The sequence below is a fragment of the Trachypithecus francoisi genome, unplaced genomic scaffold (genome assembly GCF_009764315.1).
Source record: "Trachypithecus francoisi isolate TF-2019V2 unplaced genomic scaffold, Tfra_2.0 Lachesis_group9, whole genome shotgun sequence".
Classification (NCBI taxonomy): Eukaryota; Metazoa; Chordata; class Mammalia; order Primates; family Cercopithecidae; genus Trachypithecus; species Trachypithecus francoisi.
The window spans coordinates 38,213,564-38,238,373 of record NW_022681474.1 but is presented as its reverse complement, the minus strand read 5'-3'; the positions used below and the strand labels follow the sequence as shown (position 1 = coordinate 38,238,373).

Here is a 24,810-nt window from a genome sequence, read left to right as displayed (position 1 = left end):
GCAGGAGAATGGCGTAAAGCCGGGAGGCGGAGCTTGCAGTGAGCTGAGATCTGGCCACTGTACTCCAGCCTGGGTGACAGAGCGAGACTCCGTGTGAAAAAAAAAAAAAAGTATTATTTTTAGTGCGATATGAAAACTAAAATACTTCAATTATGATAAAAATACAAAATAACAAAATTCCATACTTACATATTCTCAACTTCCTTCCCTAATAAATCTTTTTGTAACTTGTTAAGAAGAAAAAGGTAGGCTGCTGCAGTGGCTCATGGCCTGTAATCTCAACACTTTGGGAATCCGAAGCAGATAGATCACTTGAAGTCTGGAATTTGAGACCAGCCTGGCCAACATGGTGAAACTCTGTCTCTACAAAAAATACAAAAAATTAGCCGGGTGTGTGGCATATGCTTGTAATCTCAGCTACTTGGGAGGCTGAAGAGGAAGGATCACTTGAACCCGGGAAGCGGAGGTTGCAGTGAGTTGAGATCTCACCGCTGCACTCCAGTCTGGGCAACAGAGCAAGACTCCATCTCAAAAAAGTAAAGAAAAAGAAAAAGGTGGCTGGGCACGGTGGTTCATGCCTATAATCCCAACACTTTGGGAGGCCAAGGGGGCTGGTTCATCTGAGGTCAGGAGTTCAAAGCCAGCCTGGCCAATAGGTGAAACCCTGTCTCTTCTAAAAATACAAAAATTAGCCAGGTGTGGTGATGCATGCCTGTAGTCCCAGCTACTTGGGAGGCTGAAACAGGAGAACTGCTTGAACCCGTGAGGTGGAGGTTGCAGTGAGTCAAGATCATGCCATTGCACTCCAGCGTGGGCAACAGAGTGAAATTCCATCTCAAAATAGTAATAATAATAATAATAAATAAGGTAAGACAGCTTTCCTTTCCATAACAATTCCCAATACAAACAGACTTAAATACTAAAATGGCTAGGGGGAAAAAAAAAAGCAGCAGCAGCCACCTAGACAATTTGAAAATTATGTTACCTGAACTTATGTGGTTCAATATAGTCAAACACATACTGCAAGACTTCTACAGATCCAAGGTACAAGGAAAAGAATGACAGATGAAAGCATTCAATGGGAGGTCCTTCCTCCAATATATCAAATTTCTTCTCCATGTTTCAGTCTTACTACAGACTTGAATTCCCCCCCCAAAAGTTAACTCTGAAGGATTTACATTATATAGCACTGAAAGTTGTTGAAGTTTAAAAATGCCAAGGCAGAAGTTTGTTTTTTATTCTAGTTCTATCTATATGGAAAGCTTTAAGGGCTGACCTGCCTGAGAGCAACAAGAACTGACTGAATGGACCTTCCTCATCAAGAATTCTGACCAAACAGCATATTCTAGAAAGAAACCTCTACAAAAAAAGCAGCTAATCTCTGATATTTGCTCATTAAGGACCACTACTTCTTTTGATACTGCCCTAATGCTGGTTTATTATGTAAAAATACACCCCGCTGTCAGAACCATGACCTAAAGGTTTAATGAAAAGGCTGGGCCCAAATCAGCCAGGAAGCAAAAAAGCAGCAGATCAACTTTATGATATCTTTGTCTCTTGCCATATGGTTCAGGGAAATAAAGATCCTTTAATGAGGAATTCTGACTCATAGTATGAGACTGCATTGTAACCAGCAAGGCTCCAAATAATATATCAACATCTGGTCTAAATCATTAAATTTTAAAAAGGCACTCCCAAGAAGAGAATGCAAAATACCAATGCCACTTTCAGATAGAAGGCAACATACTCTCATGTTATGAATTTAGTAAGTGATCTGCATAGCTGAAATGACTCTGAAACAGAAAAACCACAACCCAAAATAGCCTGAACACTTTTGTTATCTCAAACAATGGGCAGTTAGCCATTCATTCCTTTCTCTTAGTATATATTTCACTTGTTTCAGTCAAAGCCCATTATAAATTCCATGAGATGGTTCAAATTTGGCTATACCAGATATTTGAAAGCCGGGGATGGGAAATATTCATTGTACAATAATTCCTAATACTATATGTTATAAATAAAAATAAATGATAGGCATATGTTCATTTAATTTAAAATTTTAGGCCGGGCGTGGTGCCTCATGCCTGTAATCCCAGCACTTTGGGAAGCCAAGGTGGGTAGATCCCCTGAGGTCAGGAGTTCGAGACCAGACTGGCCAACATGGTGAAACCCCATTTCTACTAAAAATACAAAAAAGTAGCCAGCCATGGTGGTGGGTGCCTGTAATCCCAGCTACTTGGGAGGCTGAGGCAGAAGAATCACTTGAACCCAGAAGGCAGAGGTTGTAGTGAGCGGAGACTGTGCCACTGAACTCCAGCCCGGGCAACAAGAGTGAAACTCCATCTCAAAAAAAAAAAAAAAAATGTAGGCTGAGTGCAGTGGCTCATGCCTGTAATCCCAGCACTTTGGGAGGCCAAGGCAGGTGGATCACTTGAGGTCAGGAGTTCGAGACCTACCTGACCAACATGGTAAAACCCTGTCTTTATTAAAAATACAAAAATTAGCTAGGTGTGGTGGAGCGTGCCTGTAATCCCAGGTACTCAGGAGGCTGAGGCAGGAGAATCGCTTGAACCCGGGAGGCGGAGGTTGCAGTAAGCCAAGATCGCCCCACTGCACTCTAGACTGAGCAACAGAACGAGACTCCGTCTCAAAAAAAAAGAAAAAAAAGTATATTGCATACCTATAACCCAGACAGGCATATCGTCCCTGCCACTGAGGAACCTACGACTTAGTGAGATGACAAACACTGAACCAGTATGAGTGTAATAACAGAGCATCTCCATGCTATGCTGAACTATAGGCTGCAGATAATGAGGATATTCCTATCCTACCCATTTCCTAAGGGTGCAGTGAAAGACTGGGAAGTTGTCAAAAGGCTCTTAAAATGACAATCCTGGCCAGGCACACTGGCTCACATCTGTAATCACAGCACTTTGGGAGGCCAAGGCAGGTGGATCACTTGAGCCCAGGAGTTCAAGAACAGCCTGGGCAACATGGCAAAACCCCAGTTGGATATTTGTTTAAATACTACTAAAAATACAAAAATAGTCAGGTGTGAAGGTGTAAGCCTGTAGTCCCAACTACTCGGGAGACTGCGGTAGTAGGATCAATGCCCAGTGGGTTGACGCTACAGTGAGCCCAGATCGTGCCACTACACTCCAGCGTGGGCAGCAGAGCGAGACCCTATCTCAAAATAAATAAATATAAATAAAAATAAAATGACTATATATAAAACATAAACACTTCATAACTATATAAATGATGAGTACTTAAATAAGTACAGGTTGAATATCCCTTATCTGAAATGCTTCAGATCAGAAGTGTCTCGTATTTCAGATTTTTTGGATTTGGGAATTTTTGCATATATATCATGAGCTATATTGGAGATAGGACTGAAGGTTAAACACAAAATTCATTTATGTTTCATATACACTTTATACACATAGCGTGAAGGTAGTTTTATATAGTAGTTTTAATAATTTGTGCATGAAACAAGTTTTGACTTCTACCCATCACATGAGGTCAGATGTGGAATTTTCCACAAGTGGTGTCATGTCAATACCCAAAAAGTTAGATTTTGGAGCATTTCAGATTTCAGATTTTCAGATTAGAGATACTCAACCTGTGTATGAAATAACCAGGCTAGTTTGTTTTTAAACAAATATCCAATAAATAGTAAAATTCAAATGAGTCCTATAAAAGTAGTTTGTCCTACTGTTGTCCTTACTTCAGGACTGTAACAGGAGGACCCAATCTAAGCTATTGTTGCTGATACCAGAAATACCAGAAGACTTTTGCCCTCTTACTTTGTCCATTTAGAGTTATACGAGCTCTATTTATAGAAAAGCTTTAGAAAAGCCAAATTTTCCACTGTGTGGATGTAAACAAACATTTAAGTTGTGGTTCCATTAAAATTTAAACATAGTTGTAGAAACATATACAGTCAGCCCTGCATATCCTTGTGAGTTCCACATATATGAATTCAACCAACTGGAGATCAAAAATATTCAAATAAAAATAAAAATAGGCTGGGCGTCGTGGCTCATACCTGTAATCCCGGCACTTTGGGAGGCCGAGGCCAGCGGATCACCTGAGGTCAGAAGCAGCCTGGATAACAAGGTGAAACCCCATCTCTACTAAAAATACAAAAATTAGCCGGGCATTATGGTGGGTGCCTATAATCCCAGCTACTCAGGACGCTGAGGTGAGAGAATCTCTTGAACCTGGGAGGCAGAGGTTGCAATGAGCCGAGATCGTGCAATTGCACTCCAGCCTGGGTGACAGAGCGAGACTCCTTCTCAAAAAAATAAATAAAAATAAAAAACAATACAACAATAAAAATAAAAATGTAAAACAATACAGTATAACTATTTATAACATTTACATTGTATTAGGTATTACAGTATAAGTAATCTAGAGATGACTTAGATGCATTGGAGAAAGCAAAGTATCTGAAGCCCCATTAATAAAACTTGCATGACTTTAACGTCACATCACAGACTGACACATTTCAATGGGCCACTTTAATGAAAAAAAGAAAAATTTATATACCATGTTACAAAGTACTCAGTCTAAGACTTGTGACTTTTTCACACTGCCTGCTGAATCTAAGCCTTCTTAGAATTTCTTGTGCCCCTCCCTATTTTTCCTTTCCCACCCTTCCCTTGACTACCTCCTCTTCCTTGTTTCATTATTGAATTGGATTCACTCTCTGTGTTTAAAACTGCCTTAGATAGAGTTTTAAGTGGTACATGCCTGTAATCCCTGCTACTTGAGAGGCTGAGGCAGGAGAATCACTTGAACCCAGGAGGCAGAAGTTGCAGTGAGCTGAGGTCACACCATTGCACTCCAGCTTGGGCTACAGAGACTCCAGCTTGGGCTACAGAGACTCCATCTCAAGATAAATAAATAAATAAACACTCCCACCCTACCCCCTCCCTAAGTGTGGAGTAAAAGTGATGACACAGTTGCAATATTTTTATTTATATATATATATATCATATATATATATCAGTGACCAGACTACTTTGCTTAACAAATATACATGAAATTACAAATCCTAATGAGTCCTGCCCCCATAAAAGTAAGTAATGTCTTTTTTTTTTTTTTTTTTTTTGAGACGGAGTCTTGCTCTATGGCCTAGGCTAGAGTGCAGTGGCACGATCTCGGCTCAGTGCAACCTCTGCCTCCCGGGTTCAAGCGATTCTCCTGCCTCAGCCTCCCGAGTAGCTCGGACTACAGGCGCATGCCACCATGCCCAGCTAATTTTCGTATTTTTAGTAGAGACGGGGTTTCACCATGTTGGCCACGATGGTCTCAATCTCTTGACCTCGTGATCAGCCCACCTCAGCCTCCCAAAGTGCTGGGATTACAGGCATGAGCCACTAAGCCTGACCAAGTAATGCCTTTCTTACCACATCTCTAAACATTCAAATCCCATGTCTTTAAGACCCAACTCAATGTTATATCCTCCATGAAGCCTTCCCTGATTCTCTAATCAAAAGTAATCTGGTCTTCCTCTGACTTTCCATCATACTCTGTTTCCTCAGTGCCACTTAAGATTTCCAATTCAGTATCATATTGATTGTGTCAGGCATCACACTTATTGTTTTGACATTTGAAGGGGTCTCAATAAATACCTGCTTGATAAGTTAATGACTATGTACAACAATTGAGAATTTCATCTTCATCTAGTAAATTTTAATTATGGAAATATCCAAAAGTCATTTAGTCTCAAGAACAGTAAATGAAGTAGTTGAGCTCAAGAATGCCTACTTCAGTCAAAATGTACATTTTATGACCAAAATAAGACTAATTTGGCATTCGTATGTAAATAATCTGAAAGAAATTACCAAAGAAAAGCACTGGAATAAGGATATAACCTCCCAAAATAACTCCAAATAAATACTCAGATTATATAAATTCCAGAAGATTTGTTCTAAAATCAGTTTCATTATTTTACAGTAATACTATGTTTCTTTCCTAGCAAATTCAGAGTTCATTTATCCAGTTCTATTATTTCTTCTTCTAATATATTTCTGATTAATTCCTTCTCTATTTTCCCTGCCACTCCCAAGTCCAGACGTTCATTTTCTTCATAACCAACCAATTTTAAAAACTTCCCAATTTGTCTCCCTTCCCATAGTTCCTTCAACAATATTTACTGAGTGATCCCATGTGCCAATTTTGAGGGCAGGAACTGAGGACCATATAAAGAAATATCAGGCCAGGCACAGTAGCTTACAACTGTAATCCAGCACTTTGAGAGGCCAAGGCGGGAGAACTGCTTGAGCCCAGGGATTCGAGACCAGCCTGGGCAACATAGCAAGACCCTGTCTCTATTTAAAACCAAAATAAAATTTTTAAAAAAGAGAGAAATATCCAACAAGGCCTGACCTCCAGGAACAATCTTGAAGCATGTACAGAATCCACATATTTAACGGTCACTCACAATTGGCACCAAGGATGTGAAGCAATGGGTAGGTCCTCTGGCCTCCCCAAAACACACTATACTATTCCCACACGCCATTCTCACGCAGTCTTTCTCATACACTATTCTCATCCTCCTCCCCCTCCTGCTGTCTTTGTTCATCCTATTGGATAAGGCCTGTGTTACACTGCCCATATGTCACACACCAACTTCATCTCCAATTTCTCTCCAACTTGTCTCCTGAGCTGCAATGAAGATAATCTACTTGCTATAACCTGGAAGTGACTTATTCACAAGTACCTTTGTTCATGATTAACTATTTATCAGCACAATCCTCCCTACTTTGTCTCTGCTAACCCATAGCTACCATCAATCTCAAGTCCCCTCTTTTGTATGTGTTGGAAAGTATATAACTTAACTACATATCATTGTTTTCATCTTATAACCTTATTTCTTTTGTATTTGTCTCACAGTGTGTATTACAGTGTTTCCTAACTAAGGGCGTATATCACAATCACCTATGGAGCTTCTTAAAAAATACAAAGGCCTGGCCGGGCACAGTGACTCACGCCTGTAATCTCAGCACTTTGGGAGGCCGAGGCAGGCAAATCACAAGGTCAAGAGATGGAGACTATCCTGGCCAACATGATGAAACCCCGTCTCTACTAAAAATACAAAAATTAGCTGGGCACGGTGGTGCACACCTGTAGTCCCAGCTACTCCAGAGGCTGAGGCAGGAGAATTGCTTCAATCTGGGAGGAGGACGTTGCAGTGAGCCCAGATCATGTCACTGCGCTCCAGCCTCATGACAGAGGAAGGCTCCATCTCAAAAACAAACAAACAAACAAAGGCCTTTAGCTACTTGGGAGGCCGAGGTGGGAGGAATTTTCTCAGCCCAGGAGATGAAGGCTGCAGTGAGCTATGATCACGCCATTGCACTCCAGTGCCTGCATGACAGTGAGAGCCAGTCTCAAAAAAAAAAAAAAAAAAAAAGCAAAATACAAAGGCCTTGACCCTTGGAAGCTGTACATCTTTATTTCTAAAAAGCCCCACTGATGATTTTCATGCACACTCTAAGCTGAGAACCACTGATTTATTGCAATGTTTTCCATATAGCAGACATTCAATGCTTATTAATTCATGGCATGGACGTCCATAAATAACTTTTCTCTAAATAGCCTAACCAGATATCAACCCCTAGACTACACTAGCTCTGTTCCAAGTGCAACATGTGGTTTTAAGATTTCATTTCCTGAAGTACTACATGGAGAGACACTATTACCTTGTCTCTTTACATTGTTTCCTATTTGTTGAAAAATGGAGGCCTGGAATGCAGCCATGTTAGACAACACTACATAAGAATGTACTCTGGAGTGTTCTGTTCAAATTAGTTATAAAAAGAACAACGTACAAGTAGACATTGTGAATGAATACAGCATTCTTACTGAATGAATAGATTCTTACTAAAGCTATACAGAAGAAAGATCAGGAATTTGGACGGTGGTGTCACCCTGTCTTCCTAGCTATCAGTCTCCTAAATTGCTTGAGACAGTCCAGGGACCCCTGAAGACCGAGGAAGACTTTCAGCTGCTAAAGAGCCTCTAAGTGTACGGAAGAGCTCAAATCAGATAAGTAACCCAAGCCCCACCCAGACAGACCCACAGTTGCCTCCCAATTGCCCTGACACACACTATTTACACAGCTCAGTGGGGGAGCAGTATGAACTTTTTCCAAAGTTGTTCCTCACATGCAGGACCAGTCTGAGTCACCCACCCAGGGTGGGAAAGAAAAGTGTGACATTAGCCAGGGGAGTGTTGGGAGACTGGTCTCAGCACCTCTTTTTTCCCATTTCAGACATGGGCTCCTCCTCCTCCAGGAATCACCTCCGTTATGAGTCACAGCTGTGGGTTACAGGGGTCTGCAGAGCCACCAGGAAAGTTGTGGATGGGGAGGGGATGCCCCAGCCTTCTCTCCGGTAGGGGCGGCAGATCCCAGATTCCACAGGCCTCTCCCAACAGCTCCATCTTGCTTCCTGCCAGGAGGAGGGGCCAAGGAGAGCCCCCGAGTCTAGAAAGGCCCCAGTGGGAGGAGGCCGTTTGACAGCAGCTAAAGCCAGGTGGAAATGTCCACAGGAGGGAATGAAAGGAAGGGCAGCAGAGCTGAGCGGAAGGAAAAACAGGGCTTGTGGTCACGAATAACTGCATAAAGGTGTGAGGGTGACAGAGGAGTGAGCGTTAGTAAAATGCCCAGGAGGGAGGAGGAGGCGACGGAGAGTGAGGCAAGTGAATCAAAGGGCGGAATATAGGGAGCTCTGGGGAGCGGGGGTGGGCGAGGCGGATCTCAGGGTGAGGGGCAGAAGTATTAGAAAGGAGGACAACGTGGCTCAAATAAGGATCCCTGGAAGAGAAGGCAAGGGATCCGTGGGAGGGCCCGCTCTCCCTCCCCCACAGCCAGATCGAGGCCTAAAAAGGCGCTGAGAGCGAGGAAGTCAACGTGGGGGCGAAGCCTGCGCGGGGCAGGGACCCTCGGACATCCCAGCAACTCTCATTTATTGGGTGCCTGCTGTGGGCCATACGCCGCGCGAGGCACTCCACAAATAAGACCTCGCCGGATCTTCACGACAAGCCCGCCAGGCAGCCTTTTCCATGACTGCTCCCATTTTATAGATGAGGACACTGAGGCCAAGAGAGGCTCAGGACTCGCTCAAGGTCACAGGCGGAGAAGAGGCCATTCGAACCCTCGGCGCCTGGCAACGGAACCCACGCGGAAAGTCACGGCCAGCGAGCCGGCTGCAGGCAGCCGCGACGCGGGCCGGGACCCCGGGGACACCTCCCGCGCCCGTTCCCGCGCCAGGCCCTGCGCGCTCACCCGGACGAGGTTGCTGACGGCCGCCTGCACGGCAGCCACGGGCGCGGTGAGGTCAGGAATGGCTTTGCCGTCCACCTCGCCCTCCTCGTGCATTATCACCAGGTGGGAGATCTGCTGTGCCACCGGCTCCAGGATGCTCTCGATCGTGCGCGTATGAAACACCGGCATCGCGGCGGCGAGCGGGGCGGCGAACCGCGGGCGACAGAGAAGTAAGATCCACCGGGCCGGGAACCGGCGAAGAGACAGACTCTGAGCAGCGACTACAGAGTCGGGGCTTCCCTCGGCGTAACCAGCCTCACGGACTCTCCGCCCCCTCTCGTCGCCGCGCCCAATGGCAGCACCGCTCAGACCTGGGCCGCCACTCCTACTGGTCCCTTTTCGAGATGCTCCACCCCAGCCACCGCGCCGCCAAACCCCGCCCCTCCCCCATTCCCAAGGGAGGGGCCTGGGATTGGGGCTGAGCCGCCGGGATTGCTACCGGATTCCCGAGCCCTAACGCCGGGCGCTCCTTATAAGGGCATGGTGGGAGCGGAGCGGACGGCTGCGGCCAGCTGGCCCCGCCCCCGGGCCGCCTCCCGCCTCGGATCTGGGGAGCCCCGCCCCTCTGCAGAATCACCTCAGCTGGGCGGGGTCTCCTCACCTCAGGCGGTGCTTGAGTCTCAGGAGACCAAGGAGTCGCCCACGTCCCCTCCTCAACTTTTCCCTTCACACGAAACCCTCAAAATACTCCTTCCATTCCCTCCCAGTAATGCATGGGAACGTTTTTAGTGAAAGATTCAAACAGCAGAGGTGCACTGAGAAACAGCAGCGTCCCATTCATGTAAACGCAGGCTCCGCCCCCTGCCCGCCTCAGAGACATTCTGTTTAACAGCTGGGTGTGTAGCCTTCTAGACTTGTCTGTAGATTCACCTCTACATATATCTTTTCTAAGTAAATGAGATTAATAAACATTTTCCTGAAACTAGGTATGATTGCCCTTGATGAAAATGCCCTTATCTTTCACTGTTGATAAAGGGCTACCTCATTCTTCTTAATGACTGCATGGTATTCCATTGCATGAAATAAAATTATTTACAGAACCAATGTTCCTAGTCATGGACTTGGGTTGGGTTCTGGTTTTCACTATTAAAAAACAATGCTGATCCTGGCCAACATGGTGAAACCCCGTCTCTACTAAAAAAGAAAAAAAAAAATACAAAAAATTAGCCGGGCATGGTGGTGGGCGCCTGTAGTCCCAGCTACTCGGGAGGCTGAGGTAGGAGAACGGTGTGAACCCGGGAGGCGGGGCTTGCAGTGAGCGAGATCGCGCCACTGCACTCCAGCCTGGGCGACGGAGCCAGACTCTGTCTAAAAAAAAACTGCATTAATTGTACTTGCCCTTGTGCTGTGCATCTGTGTATTTATCTAGGACAAATGCCTACCAGGGAAGTGAAAAATGCAAAAGGGTGTGCATTTTATATTTTGATAGGTAAGACCAAATTAACCAGTTCCCTCATGCTTTGTATAAGACATCTTCCAAATTCACTTTTGCCCAAGCTTTCCCATTCTGAGGGAAAACACTTTCAGTAATGCCTCCAACCAAAAGATCCTCACGTCAAATAAAAAGTTTTGTCTAGGCCGGGCGCGGTGGCTCAAGCCTGCAATCCCAGCACTTTAGGAGGCCGAGACGGGTGGATCACGAGGTCAGGAGATCGAGACCATCCTGGCTAACACGGTGAAACCCCGTCTCTAATAAAAAAAAATACAAAAAAAAAGTTTTGTCTAGTCCTACCACAACCACCAGAGCTGTTTTCTCTGCCCATTGCTCTATGTTCATAGTATAAATATTTGTGTGATGGGGCCAGGCACAGTGGCTCACGCCTGTAATCCCAGCACTTTGGGAGGCCGAGGCGGACAGATCACCTGATGTCAGGAGTTCAAGACCAGCCTGGCCAACCTGGGGAAACCCCCGTCTCTACTAAAAATACAAAAATTAGCCAGGCGTGGTGGCAGGTACCTGTAATCCCAGCTAATTGGGAGGCTGAGTCAGGAGACTTGCTTGAACCCAGGAGGTGGAGGTTGCAGTAAGCTGATACCACGCCACTGCACTCTAGCCTGAGCAACAGAGTGAGACTCCCTCTCCAAAAACAAAAAAAAAGAAAAATTGAGTGATGGAACTATATGATTTTTTTGTTTTAAAAATTATTTTATTTTATTTTTATTTATTATTTATTTTTTGAGACAGGGTGTCACACCAATTGCCCAGCCTGGAGTGCAGTGGTATGATTTCGGCTCACTGCAGCCTTGGCCTCCCCAAGCTCAGGTTATTCTCCCACCTCAGCATCCAAGTAGCTGGGACCACAGGTGCATGCCACCACGCCTGGCTAATTTTTGTATTTTTGGTACAGACAAGGTTTTGCCATGTTGTCCAGGCTGATCTCAAACTCCTGGACTCAAGAAATCCACTTGCCTTGGCCTCCCGAAGTATATATGGCCTCCCAAAAAGTATATGATTTTTTAAATCCTCATCCTGTCCCCACTTTGCTGATTGTATATTTATGTGCAGTTTAACCTGTTCTTCTGTCCTATGTATTTCCTACAGATTGGCAGGAAGACTCAGAGGATTGATCATGTAATCGTCTTTAATGCCTGACTGGCCATATTAACCTCCCAAAAAGAACACCACTTTGCACATCCAGCCCATTGCTCCCCCACATCCAAAATCATACTCACTTCCATCCCCCTCATTTCCACATTCACTGGCTCCCTCTAAAATCTTTCTTGGTGCCCAGTAGCATGTGTTAACACCAATGCCCTCCACAATCTGGATCCAGACCAACCTTACTGCCTTCAGCTCCCCCCCAGACCCACAGACAAGCAGGTTAAACAGCACAAACAGCATAAATTCAGAGCCATCCAGAGCTCAAGCCAGAACCCCAGCTTTACAACTTGATGGGGATATAACTCTGGCAAATGGCTTTTCTTCTCTCTGCTGGAACTTCTTTCTTTATAAAAGTGGGATAATAGCACCCTCATAGAGCTGATGTAAGAATTGGTGAATGAATTTGTAAAGCATCCAGGATACCTTCAGTAAAAGAAACCATTATCATTGTTAGAGTGGTCACAAACTGACATATTCACAGTCTCCAGAAATTCCTAGTAGAGTTTCACTTTTGAGCTTTTCTCCACATTTCTTTCCCACCTAGAAAGCTATCTGTGCTTGTCTAACTCAAACCTAGTGCAGTAGACAGAATTCTAAGATGTCCCCCGGGATTTCTCACTCCGAGTATACACACTGTCTGTAATCCCCAGGCTGTGACTATAACGAATTTTACTTTCATAATCAGATTACATTATATAGCACAGTTGGTCTTAAAATAGGGGGATTATCAAAGTGGGCTTGACCTAATCACATGAGCTCTTTTAAAGCAGAGAGTTTTCGGGCCGGGCGGGGTGGCTCAAGCCTGTAATCCCAGCACTTTGGGAGGCCGAGGAGGGCGGATCACGAGGTCAGGAGATCGAGACCCTCCTGGCTAACACGGTGAAACCCCGTCTCTACTAAAAATACAAAAAACTAGCCGGGCGCGGTGGCGGGCGCCTGTAGTCCCAGCTACTCGGAGGCTGAGGCGGGAGAATGGCGGGAACCTGGGAGGCGGAGCTTGCAGTGAGCCGAGATCGCACCACTGCACTCCAGCCTGGGCGACACAGCGAGACTCCGTCTCAAACAAACAAACAACAAACAAACAAACAAAAAAAGCAGAGAGTTTTCTCCAGCCAGTTACAACAAATGAACTCAAAAGCACAAGAGGATTTGATGAGCTGTTGCTAGATTAAAAACGTGGGAGGCCATGGGTCAAGGAATGTGGGCAGCCTCTAGGAGCTAAGAGTGGCCCCTGACTGACAGCCAGCAAGGAAACAGGGAACTTGGTCCCACAGTTACAAGGAACTAAACTCTACCAACAAGAAGAATGATCTTGGAAACAGATTTTTCCTCCAGCTGAGAGCTCCAACCTTGATTTCAGTCCAGTAGACACCTTTATTTCAGCTTTGCGACACTGAGCAGAGAACCCAGTCACACCATGTAGGACTTCCGACCTACACAGTTGTGAGATAATAAATGAGTTGTGGCTAGGCACCGTGGCTCACGCCTGTAATTCCAGCACTTTGGGAGGCTAAGGTGGGCAGATTACGAGGTCAAAAGGTAGAAACAATCTGGCCAACATGGTGAAACCCCATCTCTACTAAAAATACAAAAATTAGCTGGGCATGTTGGTGTGTGCCTGTAGTCCTAGTTACTCGGGAGGCTGAGGCAGAAGAATCGCTTGAACCCAGGAGGCAGAGACTGCAGTGAGCCGAGATCATGCCACTGCACTCCAGCCTGGCGACAGAGCGAGACTCTGTCTCAAAAAATAATAACAATAAAATAAAATAAATGAGTGTTGTTTTAAGCCTCTAGGTTTGTGGTGATTTGTTCATAGCAATAGATCACTAATATACCTACCTTGAAGGTCCACTTTCAGTTCTTTCTTTATGATTTCTCACACCAAGGCCCTGGCATGAGCTGTTAAGTAGTAACCTTTGTAATTGTTTAACCCTTTTAATTGATCAGTTTACATTTCTCTCCTATGACACAGGCTGCTAGATGTCCTCCAATATATCTGTTCTGCTCTTCCTCTACAGTAATAGAACCCCAGATGTATGTGAGCACTTAGCCATATGATTCTCATTTGACACTTGAAAAATTACAAATCTGGTTTCTAATGTCTAAAGTGGGGATAATAAAGTTTTCAGTCTCACTAAACATAGCACAGATATTAAGGACTGAAATGTTACCACAGAAAGAGAGAGGTCAGTACATTGCATGGGCTAGACTAAGGAATCATCATGAAACTAAGTTGCAAATATGTGGCAAAGAGTGTGTGATGCTCAGATTCCAAGCAGGAGGAGATCCCCATGGGCCTAAGGGTAAAAAACAGTCTATGGGACAGTGGAACTAAATCTGCCCTCAAAGGAAGAATAATGTTTGGTTAGGCAGGCAAGAGGGCAAACATTTCAGAATGAACAAGGCAGGAGGTGGGTGAATGTTCCAGATCAGTGATTAGTCAGACTGAAGTGAATGTTCATGCAACTCAAAGATAAGGAAGAAAAGGGAAATTGCTACAGGATTATAAGCTACAGAGGTAAAGGACTGTCTGACATTTGCTCTTGATTGTGGCTAGCTCGACATTACTCTTTACCATGTAATTAGTTTGGAGACCACTAATGATAGGGAACATTGTAAGATATGTAAAAAAAAAAATTCACGTTTCTTTTTTTCTTTTTTTGAGACAAGGTCTAGCTCTGTCACCTAGGCTGGAGTAAACAATGGTGTGACCACAGCTCATTGCAGCCTTGACCTCTTGGGCTTAAGCAATCCTCCCACCTCAGCCTCCCGAGTAGCTGGGACTACAGGTGTGGGCTGCCATCACACCCAGCTAATTTTTTTTTTTTTAATAGACACAAGGGTTCCCTATGTTGCCCAGGCTGGTCTCAAACCCCTGGGCTAAAGCAGTGCTTCCATCTCAGCCTCCTAAAGTGTTGGGATTATAGGTGTGAGCCTCCAAATTTAGCATTTCTAAATTAGAAATCATTGGGGAAGGCCGGGCACGGTGGCTCATGCCTGTAATCCCAGCATTTTGGGAGGCCGAGGCGGGCAGATCAGGAGGTCAGGAGATCGAGACCATCCTGGCTAACACAGTGAAACCCTGTCTCTGCTAAAAAATACAAAAAATTAGCCGGGCGTGGTGGCGGGTGCCTGTAGTCCCAGCTACTCAGGAGGCTGAGGCAGGAGAATTGCGTGAATCCAGGAGGCGGAGCTTGCAGTGAGCCAAGACAGTGCCACTGCACTCCAGCCTGGGTGACAGAGCGAGACTCCGTCTCAAAAAAAAAAAAAAAAAATCACTGGGGAAGAATTTTTGATGGCAGCAACTCTATTACACATGGCTTCATGACGTGGGTAACTTTCTATTGTTTTAGTCTGTAGCGATTCTCTGAGGTAGGTAGAAAACAAGAAGTACAGCTCTTTCATTTACAGACTGGGAAATTGAGACACAGTAGCCACTGTCAGTTGTAAGTACAATTTGTGAATTTTTTTTTCTTTGAAATGGAGTCTTGCTCTGTCACCCAGACTGGAATGCAATGACATGATCTCAGCTCACTGCAACCTCTGCCTCCCAGGTTCAAGAGATTCTCGTGACTCACCTCTCGAGTAGCTGGGATTACAGGCACCCACCATCATGTCTGGCTAATTTTTGTATTTTTGTAGAGACAGGGTTTCACCATGTTGGCCAGGCTGGTCTTGAACTTCTGACCTCAGGTGATCCGCCCACCTCAGCCTCCCAAAGTGCTGGGATTACAGGCGTGAGCCACTGGGCCCAGTCCAATTTATGAAAATTTTAATCCAGGATAGAGCTGATTATAAAACCTGAGACTTCTATATTTAGTTAGGATGCTCAGTGTCCCTCCAGGTTTTGGGGCTCTCCTCCTGCCTCGTTTTTGGACTGCTGAGTATTGATTATATGGCTAGATTTACTTACATCTTTCCATACACTCCAATACACTTTGTGCCCACACGAGTGAACCTGTAACATACACACACACACACACACACTGCATTCTCCAGCTCATTAGAGATGAACCTTGTCTATCTAAACCACTACGGCAGCCTCTTCCCCATGTGAACCACACAGCGGCTTCATTAGTAGCTCTTCCTTCCTTTCTGCAAATACTGACGTGTACACCACGCCCCACCCTCCACCTCCACCCAAAACCACAACCATTTCCCCCATCACTTTGAATTGTGGTTCTTCTCTTTTCTTGACCAATTTTTTAAAATTCAACGTGGATTTAAGTAATGTTCAACTTCATACATTTTCCATTTTTTTTAATTATACACTTTTTTATTGTACTTTAATCTGTGTTGTGTGAGAAAGTTACAAATAAGACTATTAACATTATGTAAAATTCCAGCTCCTAGAGATGGCTACTATTAGCATTTTAATGTATTCTCTTTCAGCCTTTTTTCTATTCATCTGTATTTTGTGTATGTGTTCAACTTTTTTCCCGTGTGATTTTTATTGAGATCATTCACATACCATAAAATTCACCCCTTAGAAGTATAGTGTTCAATTTTTATTCTTGCTATTTTCACCTAAATATATCAATAGCATATCCTGTAATTGCAGCTACTTGGGAGGTTGAGGCAGGAGGATTGCATGGTAGTCACAGTTCTCCAGAGAAACAGAACCAACTGGAGATTACATCTATCCTATTGAATTGTGTGTGTGTCTGTGTGTCTGTGTGTGTGTGTGTGTGTGTGTATGTATGTAAAATAAGGAATTGGTGTACACAATTATGGAGGAAAGCAAGCCCTAGACCTGCAAGGTAAGTTGGCAAGGTGGAGACCCAGTAGAACAGAGATTTAGCTCCAGTCTGAAGGCTAGCAGTGTCAAGAATAAAGGAAAGCTACTGTTTCAGTTCAAGTCTGAAGGCAGAGAAAAAACCCAATTCAAACATACACAATCAGGCAGGAAAGAATTATCTTACTTGGAGGAAGTTCACTCTTTTCCTTATATTCAGGCTTTTTAAATTATTCAGTGAGGCCCAACTACACTAAGGAGCGAGGACCATCTTATTTACTCAGTCTATCAATCTAATAATTAGTCTTGTTCAAGAATACCCTCACAGAAACACCCAGAATAATGTTTGACCAAATATGTGGGCACCCCATAGCCCAGTTAACACAAAATTAACCAGCATGCTGAGCAAATAAATCCCCCTATTTTTTAGTCCAGTTTGGCTTGGGTTTTCCTTCACTTGCTGGCCAAAGAGGCATAATTATGTTGATAAAATTGTGTATGATATTTATGATAATACAATTATATATTGATTATGTATGACAAAATAGAAATCAATATTTCCTGTTTTAGAAAAAAATGATAACTTTAAAACATATTGATTAAATTATTTGAAAATAATAAACTCATCACATTTTAACATAACATTTTGTTTTGAGATGGAGTTTCACTCGTTGCCCAGGCTGGAGTGCAAAGGCGCAATCTTGGCTAACCCAAACCTCTGCCTCCTGGGTTCAAGCGATTCTCCTGAGTAGCTGGGGTTGCACCTGCAACCCCAGCTACTCAGGAGGCTAAGACAGGAGAATCGCTTGAGCACGGGAGGCGGAAATTGCAGTGAGCCAAAGTTGCACCATTGCACTCCAGCCTGGGCGACAGAGCAAAACCCTGTCTCAAAAGAAAGAGAGAAAATAATAAGAGAAATCATCGGATAACATCGTTTTGGCCGGGCATGATGGCTCATGCCTGTAATCCCAGCACTTTGGGGGGCTGAAGTGGGTGGATCATGAGGTCAAGAGTTCAAGACCAGCCTGGCCAAGATGGTGAGACTCCATCTCTACTAAAAATACAAACATTAGCCAGGCATGGTGGTGGATGCCTATAATCCCAGCTACTCGGAAGGCTGAGGCAGGGAATTGCTTGAACCCAGGAGGCAGAGGTTGCAGTGAGCCAAGATTGTGCCACTGCACTCCAGCCTGGATGACAGAGCGAGACTGTCTCAAAAAAAACAAAAAAAGGAAAAAAGAAAAAAAATTAGCTGGATGTGATAGTGTGCACCTGTAGTTTCAGCTACTTGGAGGCTGCGGCAGGAAAATCGCTGGAACCCAGGAGGTGGAGGTTACAGTGAGCTGAGATCATGTCATTGCACTCTAGCCCGGGTGACAGAGCAAGACTCTGTCTCAAAAAAAAAAGAATGTTTTTAGCTGCAAATAGCAGATAATCTAATTAAAACTGGCATAATCAAATAGGAATTTGACTTCCAATCTTGACCAAGACAGAGTAACAGAAACTAGATTTACTCTCTTGTCTAAAAACTTTTTAAAAGGCAAATATACCAACAAACATTGATCAACAGGCAGTGCATGATGAAAATCCCTGAGGAGAGGAAAACTAGTGAAGCAAGCATTCAATTTGCCCTGACTTAATGTCAGCTCAGAGAAGAGGAACCCAGAGTCCACAGTCTTCCTGAGCTGACGAGGTGTTGCTAAAAGTACTAAGCATTCAACAAGAGCATAATTCACAGAAAAGAGTACCAGAAGGAGGGAGCGCTGTACATGAAGAGTGCTCTGAAGATTTTCAGAGGATCACACTGGGTTTTCAACTGACCACTCTTTAGAATATGCATGTGAGAAAACTACCCAAGACTAGGAAAAGAACCATGTGAAAGGAGCAGGTGGAATAACTCACAGAGAGGAAATATTTCATGTTCTCTAGAGCTAGAATGGAAAAAACTTTTACTACATGGGGGATCAAGCAGCATATTTGTACTAGTGATAGTTTTCTAGAGAAGCAGAACAAATAGGAGATAGATAGATAGATAGATAGATAGATAATTATTATATAGGTATGTATCTGTACACATATATAGAGAGAGGTTTATTATGAGAATTGACTTACATAATTATAAAAGCCAAGAAGGTAAGAGTAACAGCAGACTTCTCATGGGAAACAACGAAACCAAGAAGTCAGTGGAGTGACGTCTTTAAAGGACAGGCATGCATCACTTAACAATGGGGACATGTTTTGATAAATACTTTGTAAGGCAATTTCTTCATTGTGCAAACATTATAAAACATACTTACACAAATCTGGATGGTATAGCCTACTACACTTCTAGGCCTTATGGTATGGCCATTGCTCCTAGGCTACAAACCTGTATAGCATGTTACTGTACTGAATACTGTAGGCAAGTATAAGACAATGATAAATATTTGTGTATCTAAGCATATCTAAACATAGAAAAGGTACAGTGAAAATATTGTATTGTAATCTTACACGACCACCGTTGTATATGTGGTTTTTCATTGACTGAAATGTTGTCTTGCAGTGCATGATTGTACTCAAAGAAAAATCAAAAACAAAACAAAACAAAGCTGCTAACCTAGAATTCTGTGCACATTTTACCTTTCAAAAATGAAGGTATCAACACCTTTGAAAAAGAAGGGGGAAAAAGTGAAGGCAAAGAAAATTTTTTCAGACATAGCTGAAAAACTTTGTAACTAGTGTGCATGCATTATAAGTAATGTTGGCCGGGCGCAGTGGCTCAAGCCTGTAATCCCAGCACTTTGGGAGGCTGAGACGGGCGGATCACGAGGTCAGGAGATCGAGACCATCCTGGCTAACACGGTGAAACCCTGTCTCTACTAAAAAATACAAAAAAAACTAGCCGGGCGAGGTGGCAGGCGCCTGTAGTCCCAGCTACTCGGGAGGCTGAGGCAGGAGAATGGCGTAAACCCGGGAGGCGGAGCTTGCAGTGAGCTGAGATCCCGCCACTGCACTCCAGCCCGGGCGACAGAGCAAGATTCCGTCTCAAAAAAAAAAAAAAAAAAAAAAGTAATGTTAAAGGAAATCTTTCAGACAGAAGGAAAATGATATCTACACAAAGGAATGAACTGTACTGTAAATGGGAAATATGCATGAAAGTATAAATAAATAAGGATTTATTGTCCTCACATAGGAGAAAGATTGGAGATTGACAATGGGTGACTTTAATTCAACTGATTGGTCTTCAAGGATTCTAGCTCTTTTTAATCTTCATTCTGCCCAATTGGGCTTTTCAATGGCATGTGTGTTGCTTCAAAGAGGCCTTATCTTAAAATTGTTCTATTCACTGGCCAGTAAGGTATAGGTATAACTATAATATTTGCATAAATATTACTGAGCAAAGGGGTCTAGAAAGCAAGTTCAAATGCTGTGGAAAGAAAAAGCAAGAGGATATTATCATGCAATTTGGAGCTAAAGAAAAAATACTCACAAACTTAAACAAATTATAGTTATTAGCCCAACAAACTGAGGCATAGAAAAGGCCAAAGGTAAACAATTCTAGATTGATGCCTTGCAAAGCCAAAGCAGGAGGATCATTTGAGGCCAGGAGTTCGAGAACAGCCTGGATAACATAGTGAGACCCCATCAGTACAAAACAGTTTAAAAATTAGCCAGGTTGGCCAGGCGCGGTGGCTCAAGCCTGTAATCCCAGCACTTTGGGAGGCCGAGACGGGCGGATCACGAGGTCAGGAGATCGAGACCATCCTGGCTAACATGGTGAAACCCCATCTCTACTAAAAATACAAAAAACTAGCCGGGCGAGGTGGTGGGCGCCTGTAGTCCCAGCTACTCGGGAGGCTGAGGCAGGAGAATGGCGTGAACCCGGGAGGCGGAGCTTGCAGTGAGCTGAGATCTGGCCACAGCACTCCAGCCTGGGCAACAGAGCGAGACTCCGTCTCAAAAAAAAAAAAAAAAAAATTAGCCAGGTGTGGTGATACATGCCTGTAGTCCTAGCTACTAAGAGGGCTAAGGCAGTAGGACAGACATCCTCTCGTACTTCATATGACTTTGTAGGGCTCCTAATTACAGGTATCTCTTTTCTCTAACCACCTCCCCTGCAACATTATCAAAGTGGAATGAATATGACCCAGGATTAGCCAATCATAGTATCTTACCTCCTTGGTAACAGTCAACCATTCAAGAATAGACATGTAACTCTAGAAGAGCCCATCAGAATCCTTCCCTGAAATTAATATACGGGTATTAAGAAAGAATAATTATCTATTGGAGTTACTAACCTTGAAAGATGTGAAATTGGAACTGTTGGAGCCACTTTCCCCAGAAGTCTGGAGTAAGAAAAAAATGAGACCAAACGACTGTGAGAAGCAGGGCACAGAGATTGGGAGAGAGGGATAGATTTGAACCATTGTTTGAGCTCCTGAGTCCAATTATGCTCAAAGTCAGAGACTGCCCTGAACCACCCAAATATAGAAACCAATAAATTCCCTCTGGCTTTAATTAGGTTAAGTTAGGATTCCCTCATTTGCAGTCTAAAGAGCTCTGGTTAATGCACGTTGCTGTTTCCCAGTCTTGGCTATGTTCCTCCCCTGAGTATCTAGAACTGGGCATGGTGGCAGGTACCTGTAGTCCCAGCTACTTGGGAAGCTGAGGTGGGAGGATTGCTTGAGCCTAGGAGTTTGAAACCATCCTGGACAATATAGTGAGACCCTATCTCTAAAAATAAATAGATAAATAATAAATAAAAATTAGGAGGAGGAGGAGAAGGAAAAAAATTTAAATTTAATTTAATTTTTAAAAAGAAGAAGAAAAAGAAAACCCAGAGTATACTAGATGGTTTGTACCAGCTTAGGAAGAAGAAAAAGGCATTAAAATCACCCAAGAAAGAGGGATATTGCTTTCTTTTACCCATCACACCAACATACCCCCTCTAGCATCAGGTACACATCTAGTATTTGTATTCAGGAACTCATTTTGAGGACAGCACAGCACTGTAATTTGGGATACTATGATAAATACATTACACAATTTTCTAATTTTCTAAACAGTAGACTTTTGATGTGTATCCAAATATTCAGTTCTTAGTAGGGAGGAACTGCTTGTAACTTCTAAATAACACTTTTTATTCTGCTTTTAAAATCTCAAGGTCCAGTGTCTATCAGAAACAATCCATTGCACATACATGGTCTCATTTAATCCTAAAAACAATTATGTCTTTCATTAATCTCCATTTTCCAAAAGGAAACTGTATTTCAGAGAAATTAGGGAATTTGCCCAAGGTTGCTACCCTAAGTGTTAGACACAGAAATTAAAACCAGTTCAAAGGAGTTTTTGTTTTCCTTCCGGTATGTGATCTATACGAAATTTGCTTTTTTTAAAAAAGCTTTTATTTTTATTTTATTACATCTTCTAAATACATTTATAATTGGAGTGCTTTAGAACCCCATGATCTAATAATTTTTAATGGGAGTTAATGACAGACCATAAACCACCTAGCAATACTCCTAAAATGTGATTTATTCTTCTAAGTAAGGGGGACCTTTGCATTACACTACGTGTGCTCAGGAATGATTGCTCCAAAAATTAGAGTGGATTTATAAATAAAGTCACCCTGGAGCATGGTATTTTATAGAATGACAGAGAATCTTGGAAAGTGGGCGAGAAATAATTAGTGTTCCCTGTAGTCTTGTTGTCAAGCAAGTATTTTACCTGGGCAACCAAAATGCCTGGCTTCAGTCTAATACTGCAAATTTCAGTCATATTTTCATTAATACTAAAACAATGACTCAATACTCATTCGTCTAATTGCCAAAAGTCACCACTCAGTGTAACCTGCTGGGAGAGGCTGTCTATTGAGGGGTCAGGAATAAATCTGTAAGACTCTGCCTCTCTGGCCTCCTCTCCTTGTGGACTCTCTCAGTGACCCTCATGAGATGACCACTGCAGGGGACCTCACTGTTTCCCACTGGTTCTCTCCATGGTTACCCACACTCTGGTGTCAGTAAATGGTATGTTGCTCTCCCCATAGCTGCTCTATCCCACATGTGGCAGTCTTAGTCAGAAATAAGATTACTTTAAACAAAAAGCCAAGTATTGCACAGAAAGAAGAGTATCTCGCACCATTCAAGGAGTTGCAGCCCAGCCTCGTAAGAGTCAGAACAAAAAGAATTAGGAAGTGGTCAAGTGCTAAGGCATATACCTTCTATTTCAGCATCTTCTGCTGGGGCCTCTTGCTCTCATGGACACCTGCTTGATTCCCTGTCTCTATAGAGTCTAACTGTCTTTATTTTTTCATCCATAGCATGAAAAATGACTAGCTTGGTCTGTCTTGGTTCCCTCCCCATTTTCTCTCACAGGCATATTCCCTAATACATTCCTTGCACTTTTAATACCATCTTGATTCTGTCTTTTAAGAGGACTCAGACTGGCCGGGCGCGGTGGCTCAAGCCTGTAATCCCAGCACTTTGGGAGGCCGAGACGGGCGGATCGCGAGGTCAGGAGATCGAGACCTTCCTGGCTAACACGGTGAAACCCCGTCTCTACTAAAAATACAAAAACTAGCCGGGCGAGATGGCGGGCGCCTGTAGTCCCAGCTACTCGGGAGGCTGAGGCAGGAGAATGGCGTAAACCCGGGAGGCGGAGCTTGCAGTGAGCTGAGATCCGGCCACTGCACTCCAGTCCGGGCAACAGAGCGAGATTCCGCCTCAAAAACAAAAAAAAGAGGACTCAGACTAACACACACAGCATCAATACATTCTGGATTATTTAATCTTTAAAAAAAAAAAAAAAATACCACGCGAAGGGAATAGCCCAGAGCAGTCACTGTGTACAGCCTCCCTCCACCATGAAGTGAAATTCATGCCTGTGGCCCCTCTTACAGTCCTCAGGGTTCCTTCATAAATAATAGGGGGAAAAAACTCTGCAAGAAGAAGCACCAATGTAGGGGCATAACAGCCTAAATTCATAGAGGAAAGAACAGATTCCCCTTCAAAGTTGTGAAAAGATACACCCAATTTATATGATCAAACACGTAATTTCTTGACCTAAAACAACTGTATTTGAGTTATCTTATTGTATTCAATTTTCTCTCAGGAACAATGAGTGGACACTTCATGTATATTTGCATAATTTAAACACAAAGTGGTGGTTCTCCCAGAACAGAGAACAGTGGACTTTTGATGTGTATCCAAATCTTTACTTCTTAGTAGGGAGGAACTGCTTGTAACTTCTAAATAACACTTTTTATTCTGCTTCTAAAATCTCAAGGTCCAGTGTCTATCCAAAACAATCCATTGCACATACATGGTCTCATTTAATCCTAAAAACAATTATGTCTTTCATTAATCTCCATTTTCCAAAAGGAAACTGTATTTCAGAGAAATGAGGAAATTTGCCCAAGGTTGCTACCCTAAGTGTTAGACACAGAAATTAAAACCAGCTCATTCCAACTCGCAATCACATCTTTCCACTGCTTTCAGAGATGCTGCTAGAAATCTAGTTTACTAAGCTTTAAGTAAATGATAATACACAGAGCATTTAAACAAACTTGCTTCCACTTTCTTTTTTCCCTTTTTTTTTTTTTTTTTAGACGAAGTCTTGCTCTGTCACCCAGGCTGGAGTGCAGTGGCATGATTGTGGCTCACTGCAAGTTCTGCCTTCCCCGGTTCATGCCATTCTCCTGCCTCAGCCTCCCAAGTAGCTGGGACTACAGGTGCCCACCACCACGCCCAGCTAATTTTTTTGTAATTTTAGCAGAAACAGGGTTTCACCATGTTGGCCAGGCTGGTCTTGAACTCCTGACCTCGTGATCCACCTGCCTTGGTCTCCCAAAGTGCTGGGATTACAGACGTGAGCCACCGCGCCTGGCCTACTTTCTATTACTTAAGAATGAATGGGCCGGGTGTGGTGGCTCATGCCTGTAATCCCAGCACTTTCAGAGGCCAAGGCAGGTGGATTATGAGGTCAGAAGTTCAAGACCAGCCTGGCCAACATGGGGAAACCCCGTGTCTCCTAAAAATACAAAAATTAGCCAGTGTGGTGGCAGATACCTGTAATCCCAGCTACTCGGGAGGTTGAGGCAGGAAAATTGCTTGAACCAGAGGCAGAGGTTGCAGTGAGCCAAGATCATGCCACTGCACT

At 43.6% G+C, this 24,810-nt stretch overlaps 1 protein-coding gene across 2 annotated transcripts in view; it reads right to left on the bottom strand.

Annotated features, from left to right (window-relative positions):
• The window catches only part of VCL (vinculin), a 125,027-nt gene extending 115,430 nt beyond the window's left edge, over nt 1–9,597 (bottom strand). Inside the window, exon 1 of one of the 2 annotated variants that reach the window (XM_033209668.1) lies at nt 9,299–9,597. In XM_033209668.1, the coding sequence (XP_033065559.1) occupies nt 9,299–9,466 (168 nt within the window). In that variant the 5' untranslated portion in view covers nt 9,467–9,597. The remainder of the gene's footprint in view (nt 1–9,298) is intronic. The other variant, XM_033209669.1, reaches the window with a different exon arrangement.
• Between the last annotated feature and the right edge of the window lie 15,213 nt (nt 9,598–24,810).